Below are 13,381 nucleotides of genomic sequence, written 5' to 3'. Positions count from 1 at the left end.
AATTATTTTCAAAACCTTTACTTTTTTGTTTTAATTTTTTTATGCAACTTTTGTAAGGATCATTTAAAAGCTTATATAAAAAAAAATAGGAGTTTGCAAAAACTAAAACTGTGTTTTGTTTTGTAAGATGTTTAGGATATTAAATCTTTATCATCAAATCTCTTTATTATTTTCTCTTCTAAACTACTAAATATATATTTCCTGGTTAAATTTGTTATTATTTACATAATAGTTTTTCTGCTAAGATCACTATAATTTCTATGTTGAGTACTGTTTACTTTCCTTAGCTTCATTATTTTGTTATATGTTGACGCGTTTTGGAACTGCTGATTGTCAAAATTTATTTTACTGCAGTACGATAAGTTTTGACAATTGAGTGGTTCCAAAATGAAAGAATGAAGCTAAGAAAGGTAAACAGTACTCATCATAGAAACTATAGATTTCCTGCTGTAGTAAGGATTGTATAAATGAATTTCTTGATAATTAAAAAAATTGGGTGTTTAAGAAAATTATATGATTTTTTTAAAAAAAAGATTAGTTGTGAAGATCTTATTTGGATTAATTAATGTATGTATTTTTTTTATTATTAGTTTTTATTCTGGTTTACAGGCACTGTCAGAACCAGTTGCAGCTGATCCTAACACTCTGGAAGAACAGCTGCAAAGAGTAAAAGCTCTTAACAATGAATTTGTTGCTCAGGGCCGACTTATTGATAATGCCAAGATGGTGAGTTATGTGCTTGCTTATTGTTAAGATTGTTTTTTAAATGAATTAACTTCAGATGATAGACTTAGAGTTGGTTGAATTTTTATGTCTCATCATGATTGCTGTTTTTATTTTACGTGTTCTTTGTTATTAAAGTCATTACTGCTTGAAACAAACAAAAGTGCTAACTCCCTCGCAAACAAAAGTGCCAACATTATACGGCTAGCTGACTAAATTGAAAATTCAGTTTTAATAAACTGCAGTGTTTTGATAAACTGATTCTTAAATGAGGCTGGATCCTTGAAATTTTATTACCTTACTTTTGCTGTGAAATAGGCTGGCTTAAAAGACAGTCATTTTGTGAAGAGGGTATTTAGAAATTTGTTATGAATGATGACTTAATATCAGTAGAAACTATCTTGAAAAGTAGTTGAAGGTATAGTCTTTTGTATAATATTTTTTTCCTAATAAATAGTTTTAATGGTCATTATTTTTTTAATAGCTTATTGGAACTATTTTCTGAATGTACCTTCTATTATAAATAAGTAAAATAATAACTGGGTTATAAATATAGATGTAAATCAGACATTAACCTCTGGTATGAAATTTGATAACAGATTTAAAATTTAAGTAGTTGGAATATGAAGAATGTTTATGATAAACCTTCTAGATTATTTAAAAACGTATCTGAACATTAACAACACATTAACTAATGCTACTAATTAACTGCGAGTAAAGCAGTTCTATTAAAAACTTTATAATAGAATGTATGAGTGTTTTTATATCCATTCTTCTTACTTTCTCATTATATCTGTTTTACCTTTTTTTTTAATTTTCTGGTTATGCTTCTGTGTTATTACCTTTTTTTTAAATCAGAGGAAACTAATATAAAATTTAACATTGATAGATGCATTACAAATCAAACATATTTAATTAAAAAAAGTAGACATATAATCTTTCTTAAATTTTTAAAAGACCCTTTGAAATAGTGCAGCTATGCACAAAAAAAGATTGTACATTATGTTGTAAAAATTATTGGGAATGGTTAAAATATACCACTGTAACTATGAAAAAAAAATTGAAAAACTATCGAGATGATATTGAATAAAAATTAATCTAGTAAAATAAATTACTTTTTTTGTCCATATTTCTAAGTTGCTATAGATAGCAGCACTTTTGTTAATATTAAGTAAAGGTTATATCGTATTTGTACAGTGCTGTATTTAGTGGTTGGCCACAAACATGTATAAAGATAAAAAGATTTTAATGTTTTTAAAATTAAAGATTTAATTATTTTAATTAATTTGACTGCATATATTATGTCGTGTATGGAATAATATTATGTTAAAGATTTTATTTATGTTTTTAATGTGTAATCAAATTTCAATTTTAATCAACTGATGTTGAGGAAATTCCTCAAAAGTTTTTGATTTATAAAAAGGAAAAAGAAAAATAATAAGATAAGGTAAGAGCTCTTATTGATTCTGCACTTTGGTGGATTGTACTGAATTCTGTTTAAGCTTTTTAATTAAAATTATATAAAAAACTGTTATTTCATTAAGTCATAAAATTAAACATGGTATTAATTATTTTAGGCTATGGAGTCACTGGTGCATGCAGTAGAAGGTCAAGTATCAGCTGCTGAATTGGCTGCTTTGCAAGAACCTGTACAAGATCTTGAAAATAAATACATCCAATTAAGTGAAGCAATTGCAGAACGTTGTAAACAATTAGACACAGCATTAGTTCAAAGTCAAGGTGTACAAGATGCATTAGATTCTCTTCTTACATGGTTATCATCGGCTGAAAATAGATTAAAGTAAGCTGTTAAAAGTAAATTATCCACTTGTTTCTGTACTTATTTCATTGTGTATGGTGTTATGTATGTGTTTGTCTACGCCCTTTTATATGCTTAGAAAACACATAATATTTACTATTTGTATTAAAACCATTATTACCTTTTTATCGTTGGTTTATTTGGCAATATACAGTAGCAAGCAAATTAATCTGAACAAAGGGAATTGTTGTTCTGTTGTAGGGAATTTTTGTTCTGTGGCAGACTGTTTAGTGTTTCAGGTTATGCATTTAGTTCATTTACAAACAGAATTAGTGGTTTTTGTGCGTTTTTAATCATTGTCAATTAGTTTTTGGTCACCTTGTAAGTTTTGTGTTATAAGTTTGTATTTGTTTCTAGTTAATACAATGGATGTAACCCCATGAAAGTGGTCAAAAATTGTTGCTTTCTCCCAACATACACAAATGACTTGAAGACAGATTACCAGTGAATGTAGTGTGGGGGTTAGGTACTGTAAATGAAATCATGAAAAGGTTTGGGGAAACAGGTTCCATCTCTCCAAAGAGAAAAGGAAATTGTGGATAGAAAAAGAAAACCACGCCTGCACAGGATCCATTGTTAATAAGAAAAAGTAAAATTCATGATTGTCAGCTGTAGACCTTAATAGGGACTTTAGAGCCAGTGGGACTAATGTTTCTTATATGGCAGTTTGTAGAAGATTGTTGGCAGTGGGAAGGATTGCTCAGAAACCTAAAAAGAAGCAGTTACTGACCAGGTTATGAAGAAACAAAGACTTCAGTGGGCAGAGGAACATAAAGAATGGACTATTGAGAAGTGGAAAATAGTTACTTTTTCAGACAAGACTCATTTCTTTGTCCAAGGGAAGAGAATAGCCTACATTTGTAAGTCAGCAGATGAGTAAATTACTATGCTAAAACACCTGCAACAAGCTCTCAAACACCAGCCAAAAAGATGTTTTGGGGATGTTTTACACATGAAGAGCCAGGAGCACTTATGCGTGTGGATGGGATGATTTCATCATCCCATCCACACGTTAATACATTAACATATGCCAAAGAAAAATAGTCTCACTAATGCAGAAAAACCCAGAACTCATTTTTCAAATAGACCTTGTACCTTGTACCATGTCACACATCAAAGAAAGCAAAAGAGTTCTTCAAAAACCAAAACGTTTGAGTGCTCTCGAGGCTAGGGTTCTCCCCTGACCTGAATCCCATTGAAAATTTACAGGCTATATTAAAAAGAAGGTTTGGGAAAATGAATTGTAACACAGAAACTGACTTCATTAGTTCAGTGATACAGGTTCAGTTTCAATACAGTAATACACATTTGGTTTCGAGATGAAGAAATCAAAAATCATTGTTCTACTTTAGTGGAACCAAAGAGGATTAATGAGGTAATCAAAAACAAAGGAGGACACATAGCTATTAAATTTGAGTAAGTTTTATTATTAAACATTTTTTCTTTTGAAAATAAAATTTTCTGTTAAAAATACTGTGTTCGGATTAATTTGTTTGCCACTGTAGGTAATGAACTCTGTAAGTAAAATTGAATTAGAGATAGGTTTTTATTATTCACTTCTTGTCAATAAAACTTACTAATCTTTATTTAACATTGTCAGAGTACATTTATATGTTATCAAATATGAAGTTAAAAAATAAATTGAAATAAGTAATAAATTGAATAAGTTAAAATAAATAAATTAAAAATAAATTGTTACAAGTAGAGCATGATAATTAAATATTAGTATTAACTACAGTACATGGAACTTAGAAAACAGTAGGTGAATATATGTGTTGCTATTTATATATATTAAAATCATTAATAAATAAGCTCTTATTTGTAAAATCTAAATTTAGACACCTTGATGTAGATCATTACTTTATTATTATTATTTAAATTAGAGAAAATGTTAATTATTGCTATGTGTAAGGTTGGAACTGCTGATGTTTGAAGATATCTCAGTGAAGTCTAGTTATAATTGTAACACTTTTCATTACTGTGTGTGGTCAAGCCTTGTCATGCATAGTCAAAATCCCATTGTATGGCTTCCAACATCTGCTTTTCTAAATAGCTTATCTAGTTTTTATTAAGAATTTCACAGTATGTATTAGAATTTACAGTAATTTATACAAGTAATATAAACACATCACATTGACAAGTAATATCCCCTTGATTGTTCTAAAAACTGGCTATATGCTTTCTATCTGAATGTTCTTGTTTAAATTTCTAGTACCTCAGAATGCTGTCACTGAATCAATTGCTGCTTTGTTTCAATATTAATATACAATATCAAAGTGTGGTTAAGTAATTCATGCATTCATTTTGGCAGTGCTGAAAAAATACTGGAACTGCAGTAAGATTTTTCCTTGTGTCCTGTCAACATTTTTGCCACCCATCTGATGCACACTTTTTTGTAACTCAGTTTTTCCATTAAAATTTTGTAAAACATGAAATGTTTGGAAATTCATTTGAAATTGTGAAAAAAATAATCTGTTTTAGTGAAATTTTCATTCGTTGTTTATAACAAAATCATTTGTGATCACAGACAGGTCACTGTGCTCTTCTTTGTAAACATTTGTCTTAATATCTCAGAACAAATAACATCATTTTCAAACTTTACCTTCACATTTAACATTTTGTTCTTGAATATTGCAAATTTCTGTGTAAATTTCAAAAGATGATTGTTTCTTACTGTAAATAAGTTATTTACAGTTTAAACCTTGTGTGACTGTTTATTTAGCACTTAATTCAATTAGGACATGTACAACCAATAACAAATATCACTGGACTGTTATTGCCAACCAATGACCATTGATAGAAATAAATTTATTGTGAAAATATCTGTTTCTAAAATATAAATTGGTGACAAAGGTTAAGTGATCCTTACTTAAAAAACATGCTATATACTACACCTAGAATTAAGGTAATTTAAAAATATCATATTGTTACTCATAACTACTGGATCTGTAAAGCCTACCAGATTTCTCTGGCAAAATAACTCCTTTTGTCTTATACATAATTTCTATTTTTCTTCTTTTAATTTCCACTTATGTGTTGGTAAGAGCCTTTATTCTGGTTACTAAGTGCTTTACTTGCTGGTTTAAATATAAGTGAGTTTACTTAGACTGTGATTTGCAGATGTTTGAGTTTACTACTAAGAACTTACAATATTATCTAAAACGTTTAAAATTAGCTTCAGTGTTGGAAAAATATAAAAGGACAGTTTTAAAATTAAATTGCTTATGAGAATTAGTCATTCTTATTAGAGAAATGATGAAATATGATCTTTTGAAACTATAATGATAATTGGTACTAAATGTATCAATATTACATTCCCAAATATTATTAAATTTTTGCACTATATTTCTCAAGTAGTTTGCTACACTATTTAATGATGTCTATGCCACTTCTGCGTATTTTTCCAAGAAAATCACAATCTCATATCCATGATCATTTTTATCAAAACAAGAAGCTAGATTATATTCTTTATTTTTTTATATTATTGTACACTTTTTTGTAGACAAAGTCTGAGAGAATCAAAGTAGATTAATTAAACTAAGTATTTTAATGAGATAATGTTTTTTCATGCTATCAGATTCTTTATTTATAGTATAAATATTTTGGATTAGATTCAAACTAAACATTTTATCATGTAATGTTAATTTTTTCATTAATTTATTTATTAAAAATTCTTGATTTAAAAAAAAATATATTTGTACTTTATTTATTTATATATTATTTTTTTATAGGGATATGACAAGACCAATAAGTCTCCAAAAGGACAGGTTAGAGGATAGATTGAGAGAGTATAGAGTTTTACAGTCTGATATTGATTCACACAGGCCAAGTGTTGATTCTGTTTCTAGCATGGCTCAAGAATTAATTGCTACTGCCAGCAATCCAAGGCTGGCAAAGAAGATTGAAACAAAATTAAAAGATGTTATTAACAGGTAATATTTACTTTGTAACAGATTTTTTGTATGTACTTTGATGAATGGAAACATTTTCTTATTTATTGAATTCATTAGATTTTCATTATGTATGTCTGAAAAAATTTTATATTACTCTTCTAACAAAATTTGTCAATTAATTACCAAAATAAATGTGACTTGCTAGTTAACTTGGTATGAGAGTGTGACTTTCTCCTGCATTGTTTTATATTGAAGAATCAAACTAGCAACAGAATTGTTGATTGTTTCGATGAAGATGTTGCGGAATTGAAAAAAAATGATGTTCCTATAACTTCAGATTAGCTTCATTAAATTTTTATCTATTTAGTATAGTTGTTGGTACTAGGCTGAGCAACATAGAATCAAAGCTTCGTGGTCACTTATTGCTGCTGTATTCTGATTTGGAAGATATTAACAATTCTGATTTAGAATTAATTTTAACAGTTACATGAAACTGTTTCTAAAGAACAGTTCCAAACAATTTTAGAATACTCTCTACTGATAAAACAAACCAAAATGAATTTGTTACACCAATTACATTCTGTAAAACAAAAATTATACACATTTATTCAATGGAATTTATTGTAAGTATATAAATAATTATCCATTAAGCCAAGGGCCATGTTGGTCATTAACCATTACACCAAACTATATGTTAGGTGCCAAAATAAGTACATCATTTGTAACAGTTAAATAAAGAATTAAAAATTCTTAAGAGATTCTAAATTTAATTATCCATTCAATATATACGTACATATTTACTTATGAAAACTTAGCGTAGTTCCCTTTTTGAACATGTTTACACATTATCTTTATGTTATCTTCTTCATTAGTGACTATGCAAACTGGAAATTATGAATTGTTTGAACTAGATACTGATCTGTGATGAATAAAGTGTAGATTAGACGTAGTAGACATGTCAGATTTGGCCAGTTTTGATCATAAAAGTATTTTGCATTCACGTCCACTCAGTAGTATTTGGTTATTGCAATTGTTACCCCTCAACCTACTTATTCGCTGGTAGATCGACTGCGTTTTAAAAAAAAAAAAATCACTTTTGTTTCATTGTTACTACTGAACAGAAGAGTTCCTTCTTACTGGAACTGTTCACCCTGTCCGCCAGTAATTTTCTATATAGCAAGTGTTATTTAGAAAAGATAAAGGCAGCATGGAAGCAAGAGAGAATTTTATATGAAGTTTCTTGAGAATGAGGAAATCTTAGTACATCATTGCTTATTCCAAGGCATATTATTTACAGCATCTATAATATTGTTTTTTTTTTGGACAAGTTAACATTTCGACTAGCTTCAGATTAAAAGGTTTACACTTCATATATTTCCAAAATATTATAAAATTATATTTATGCATTTTTGCTATTTAAAGTCCAATGCACACAAAAGCTTCATTAATTTAAACATAAAACATCAGTCTAACTGATTGCATATAAAGAAAATTACAGACAAAGGAAATCCTGGAAGAGACTTTATTGCAGATGAAGAGTTTTCGACTGTTTAGTTAGAATATTAAGAAAGATGTTAAATGTTGTATTAGTTCTTTTTAATTAGAAGAGTGGGTTGATAGAAAATCTACTATGTTGATTCTAGAACATCTTTTTAGTACTGTTGCATTTTTTCTAAAATACATTTAAAAATTTATATTTTGAAGAATTAGATGGTATTATCCATTAGCTTGTTTTGGTTATTATTGGTTGGTTAATTTAACTCTGGTTAATATGTAATGGTAGTTTATTTCCTTGAGTTTGTAAAATACCATAAGTAAGCATAAATTTGTTATATTTTACCATAGTCTTTGGTATGATTTTTAAAAAGTTGTAATTCTGTTTTTTTTCCCTTACTGTTATATTTGTAAATTATATTTATTTTTATGTAGGATATGATTTGTGCATTTGCTGATGTAAGGTAATTTTTATAGACTTTTTTAAATTTTTAAACACTTTTATTTCTGAGGTAGTGTGAAATGTTATATTTAAGTAATGTTTGTTAAGTAGAGAAATGTTTTATTTTACTATATTGGAATAGTTGATAAAAATAAAAAATATCTTTTTTTTATGATTCATGTTTAATTTTCTTTTATTATAGAATGGATAAAGTACAAGAACGCTGCATGAGGCTTGGCGATCAATTATCAGAAGTTCATTTGGCATTAACACAATTCTCATCTGATGCTGATCAGTTAGAACGTTGGTTAGGAGAAGTAACTGAAGCAGTTGCTGATGCCACTCCTTCACTTCTTGAAGAACTTGTTGTTCAGCGTGATGCTAGACGAGACAGATTAGAAGCTGTTGTTCGTGACGGCAAAGCACTGGTTAATAAGAAAGATGTCACTGATACTGGTCATGTTAGAGATCGAATCAAGGTAATAAATGCATATTTACTTATGTATTCCTATATCATAGGAATACTGTTTAAAATTACTGTTACCTAATTGTAATAAAATATTTAATTGTGGTAATATTTGAAATATTTTTAAAAAAAACGTTTTATGTGAAGCTCTTAGAGTTGAACTTAATATAGCTGTAGGTGTAATTTTGTACTAATAATATTTTTGCTGTGTGTTTGTCAATGTGTGGTGAATGGGTTGTTTAAAAAATGTCAACTTTTTAAGTGATAAACTGAATCAGATTTATTAAATGTAGAGTTTTTAACTATATACTTCTTAATGTTTTCAATCATCTTGTGCCCACTCTCAGTGATTGGTGCTGCTGTTCTCACTTTAATGTCAGCTAGTGACATAACAGACCTTTTTTTAATCTTAATTTTATTTAGTTAGAGATGTGTGTTAAGAACATAGTTTTAAATTGTACCTGGTAAGAATTGTGTATTCATTTAGTGTATTGTTACCAAATGTTGTTTAAAATAGTTTTGGAGTGTTAAAATGTGTAGAATATCTAGGTTATTGTTAATGTTGGTGAATTTGTGATCTATGCATATATTTGTGATGGTTCATAAATTTTAATGTACATTAGTGAACATATTATGTTATATTAATGTTTTACCATAAACACTTATGAAAACTTTCAAAGCAATAATCAATATACTATATATTATACATAAGTGCATGTGTGTGTGCGCATGCTTGCGCATGTGTGCACATATATACAGATGCATATATGACTCTATACATATACACCAAAGAGCGGGGGAAGAACCATATCATATCTTAACACTAAAAAATTAACCAACTTATAAATTACAAACACTAAAGTGATATACAAAATAAACATGTGCAATTTAAACCCAATACACTTTTTGACGACATTCTAAGTACATATCTGTGTAATAAAAAACATCCTGCTATTAATAACAACATTTGACATGGTGAATATTTTTGACGTTTGACACCAGTCTTTAAAGATGGCTACAAAAGCAGACCAGTCTTTAAAGATGGCTACAAAAGCAGTTGAAGATATTTTTAAAGTTAGTTGCTAAAAATCTGTATTTAATAAATTGGATTCAGTCTGTGAAAAAGTAATTTTTTTAGTAATATTACTCTTAATTCATAACTAAGCCAATATATTCATATTCCAAGTATTTACAAATCATAATTGTAGTGATGTTCGTGTTTATAAAAAAATATGAAAAATGGAAATTATAAAAATTATTGATATTTGACAGATCCATTTAATACACTACAGCATATAACACTTGAAATTTTGAGGTGAGTTTTTTGAAGCAGTTTTGGATTTCGTCATTTAAAATTGGTCAAATTTTGGTCCTTCAGAACCAGATCTCTGAGAACTGGTTTTGAAACCACCAAACATACTCCTCAAGTAAAATGTATGACACATACATATTAAGGCAGTCAACAAAATAAAACAAGCTAAATTCTTTTTAGTTTTATGAAAATTATATTGGTGTATTTTTTAAATATTTATGCACACAATGTCTTAGCAGATAATGATTTGATAGTAAGTTGCCTCAGATTTATTTTAATGTTGATCAGTTATTTTAATTGTTCATTACATTTTTGAATGATTGATTAATAAAAAAAATTGTATGAACATATCACTTTTTCTTGGAAAAGGGCAATAAAATTGTGGTCAATGATATTTATAAAATTTATGCTATAAAAAAAAATACCTCATCACTGGCTGTGTAAATAGGCATCAAATTGTAAATTAAATTGTATTCAATTATTTATTAAGTGTTCTGTTGTTCTGCGTTGTGTATTTTGTCTTGGTATAATTTACTTTGAGGCCTCTTCTGATGAACTCTTTATACTTAGTAAGTTTGTTATTGTTATCTTACATATCTTAATTAATTTCTCAAACATGGTATCGCTGATATGTTAAATAAATAAATTAACAATTAATGTAATCCACGTTACCAAGCATGTTGATATATTCTCTAGATCTTTCGACTTACTTAGAAGCCATCATCAGGAGTTAAAATTAATGCATTAGAGCCACAGTTTAAAAAATCATTATTAAAATTTAAAGACATTCATGACTGTTCTGTTCCTACTAATGTACTGAAGGATATACATATACTTTGGTGGATTAAAATCAGTTTATTCTGTTTGATTTAATTTTAATCCATCAGAATATATGTGTATCCTTCAATATACTAGTAGGACCATTCATGACTAAAGAGTCATGAATTTCTAAATTTAAACAATATTTTTTAAACTTTGACTTTAATGCATTAATTTTAATTCCTAATGATGGCTTCCAAGTAAGATGAAAGATCTAGAGAACATATCAACATGCTGGTAACGTGGATTATATTAATTTGTAATTTATATATCTTAATTAATCATGTTTTAATTTTTTCCTCGTTTTATCCCTTGTTTTAGGAGTTTTACTATTTTCATTATTTATTAACATGTTTATAACAGTTCAGCATATTAATGAGCTTTCTTTACCTGATGAACAATAAATAACACCCACCATGTTGATGAATTTGACCACATTGATGAATTTTCTTACTCTAGTATACCTACTTATATGTTTTTAAGTTCTTTCTTGTAAAAAATTTATGTAAAGTGATAATATTACAGTATGTTTGTATACATAACTTATTTTTTCAACTTTACAGTGTATAAAATAAATTAAATACACTGTAAAGTTGAAAAAGTTAACGAAAAAATAAATATTTTCTAAAGCAAGTGAAGTACACTAAGAGTAAAGTAATTATGCATGTAGGGCTCTTAGATTAATAAATGATTTATAAAGGTTTAACAGTGTAGGCTTAAAATATCCCAGTGAGTAAAACTGTGATTTCATCAGGGCATATGAAAATTACATATCTTACTCTGCATAAAGTTGTGAACTTAGATTAGGCATTGAATACAGTATCGATGTCATTTGTTTTCGTCTGCTGTAATATCTGTCTAGTTTACATTGAGGCCTGAAGTAAACAAAACAGATGCTGAGCGAGGCAGTATGAACCAGGTGTACACAAAATTGCATGATAGCTACTGCACGCCTGATTTTGTTTCTATTGAATTAGTAATAATAATACAGAAGTAGCTGTCTGTTGTTCGATGTAGTCTAAACAATCTAATGTTTATTAAATTAAGAAAAGGTTATAAGTTGACTACATTAAAGTTATCTTTGATGGTAATTTTGTTTTACTGTTTCAGCAGTAATTGTCATATACAGTTAGTAGCTATATAAAATAAACATAGTAGCTATATGAAATGATAAACATAAATAGGTTTATAAATAATTTGTTAGGTGATTTATACAAACCCGGAACACTATTTACGTACATAAAACAAATTTAAAAAAAAAGTTTTTTTTTTATTTATTACCATTTTTGTTGGTTTTTTCTAATTTCTTACGGTGAATCACTCGATAAATAATCACATCCACCCAACACCTCATGTTCATCTTCACTAACATTAGATTCCAAGGAGTCATTTTTTAAATTAATAATAAGTCTATCCATCTCAATATCAACAAAATAATACATCTTACACAGTTTTTCTTCTTTTTGCAGCACATGTTTAACACAGTTCTGCCACTTATCTGTTTTTACCTCAGCAATACTGTTTTCATGTAAAATCTTTACATCCACTAATTTTTAAGTTTTGTTATTCTGAGCTATAAATCCTTTTACTTGATTCCATATTAGTTCTATTGGATTCAGATTGCAGTGGTTTGGTGGAAACCATAATATTAATACTCTATGTCCGTTTGCTTCAGCTATATCATCAATTACATATTTGTTAAATTTTCCCTTATATTTTTAACTTCTAGGAGTTCAACTTTTAAAAATGTAGAATCAAATAAGATTTGTTTTTCTCTCAACCATGATACTGTATCCACTTTTAGCCATGATGTTTTCAGCATTTTTTCTAATTGTACACTATGGTCTGATGAGTTATCCATAACAATAACATTACTCGGTGGAATTAATTTCATAATTGTATTAAGCCAGTTTTTAAAACAGTTACCATTCATATATTTGTGGTAATCACCCTTTATATTGGATTCAAAAACTAATAAAGCATCGTTAACAAATCAATCCCTTACATTACCTACAATCAATCATTTTCCTTTATTTACCAATTTTATACAGGTATACAGGTACTTAAACCAGACAGAAAAACCTGTTTAGATATCCTAACAGAAGTATCACACCAAATTTTATTGACTGAATGATCTTTGTTCACCCAAATTTCATCCAGATAAAAAAATCTTTTTTCCCATTTCAGTTAACTCTTTTATTTGTTTCAAATATTTCCATCACCAAATCTATATGCCATCTCTATCAGTGATAATAAAACTATTTCTACTATTTCCTGCAAATGTGAAACCCATTGATAAAAGAAGTTTATATAAATTAGTGCTGAGACTAATTTTCGGTAAATCTGGATCACTTTTTACAGCTGAAAGTACCTTATTGAATGTAGGCACTTCATTTTTAAAGAAGAAACTGTG

The 13,381-nt window shown here is 28.1% G+C and overlaps 1 protein-coding gene across 31 annotated transcripts in view; it reads left to right on the top strand.

Annotated features, from left to right (window-relative positions):
• The window catches only part of shot (dystonin-like protein short stop), a 644,960-nt gene that overhangs the window by 438,481 nt on the left and 193,098 nt on the right, over nt 1-13,381 (top strand). For all 31 annotated transcript variants that reach the window (XM_075363589.1, XM_075363494.1, XM_075363728.1 and 28 more), the window contains 4 exons: nt 610-726; nt 2,301-2,524; nt 6,274-6,474; nt 8,574-8,850. In XM_075363589.1, the coding sequence (XP_075219704.1) occupies nt 610-726; nt 2,301-2,524; nt 6,274-6,474; nt 8,574-8,850 (819 nt within the window). The remainder of the gene's footprint in view (nt 1-609; nt 727-2,300; nt 2,525-6,273; nt 6,475-8,573; nt 8,851-13,381) is intronic.

Source organism: Lycorma delicatula, chromosome 1, assembly GCF_047948215.1.
Source record: "Lycorma delicatula isolate Av1 chromosome 1, ASM4794821v1, whole genome shotgun sequence".
NCBI classification, from domain to species: Eukaryota; Metazoa; Arthropoda; class Insecta; order Hemiptera; family Fulgoridae; genus Lycorma; species Lycorma delicatula.
Note: the sequence above shows the minus strand (reverse complement) of the source record. Positions and strands in the feature narration are given on the sequence as shown.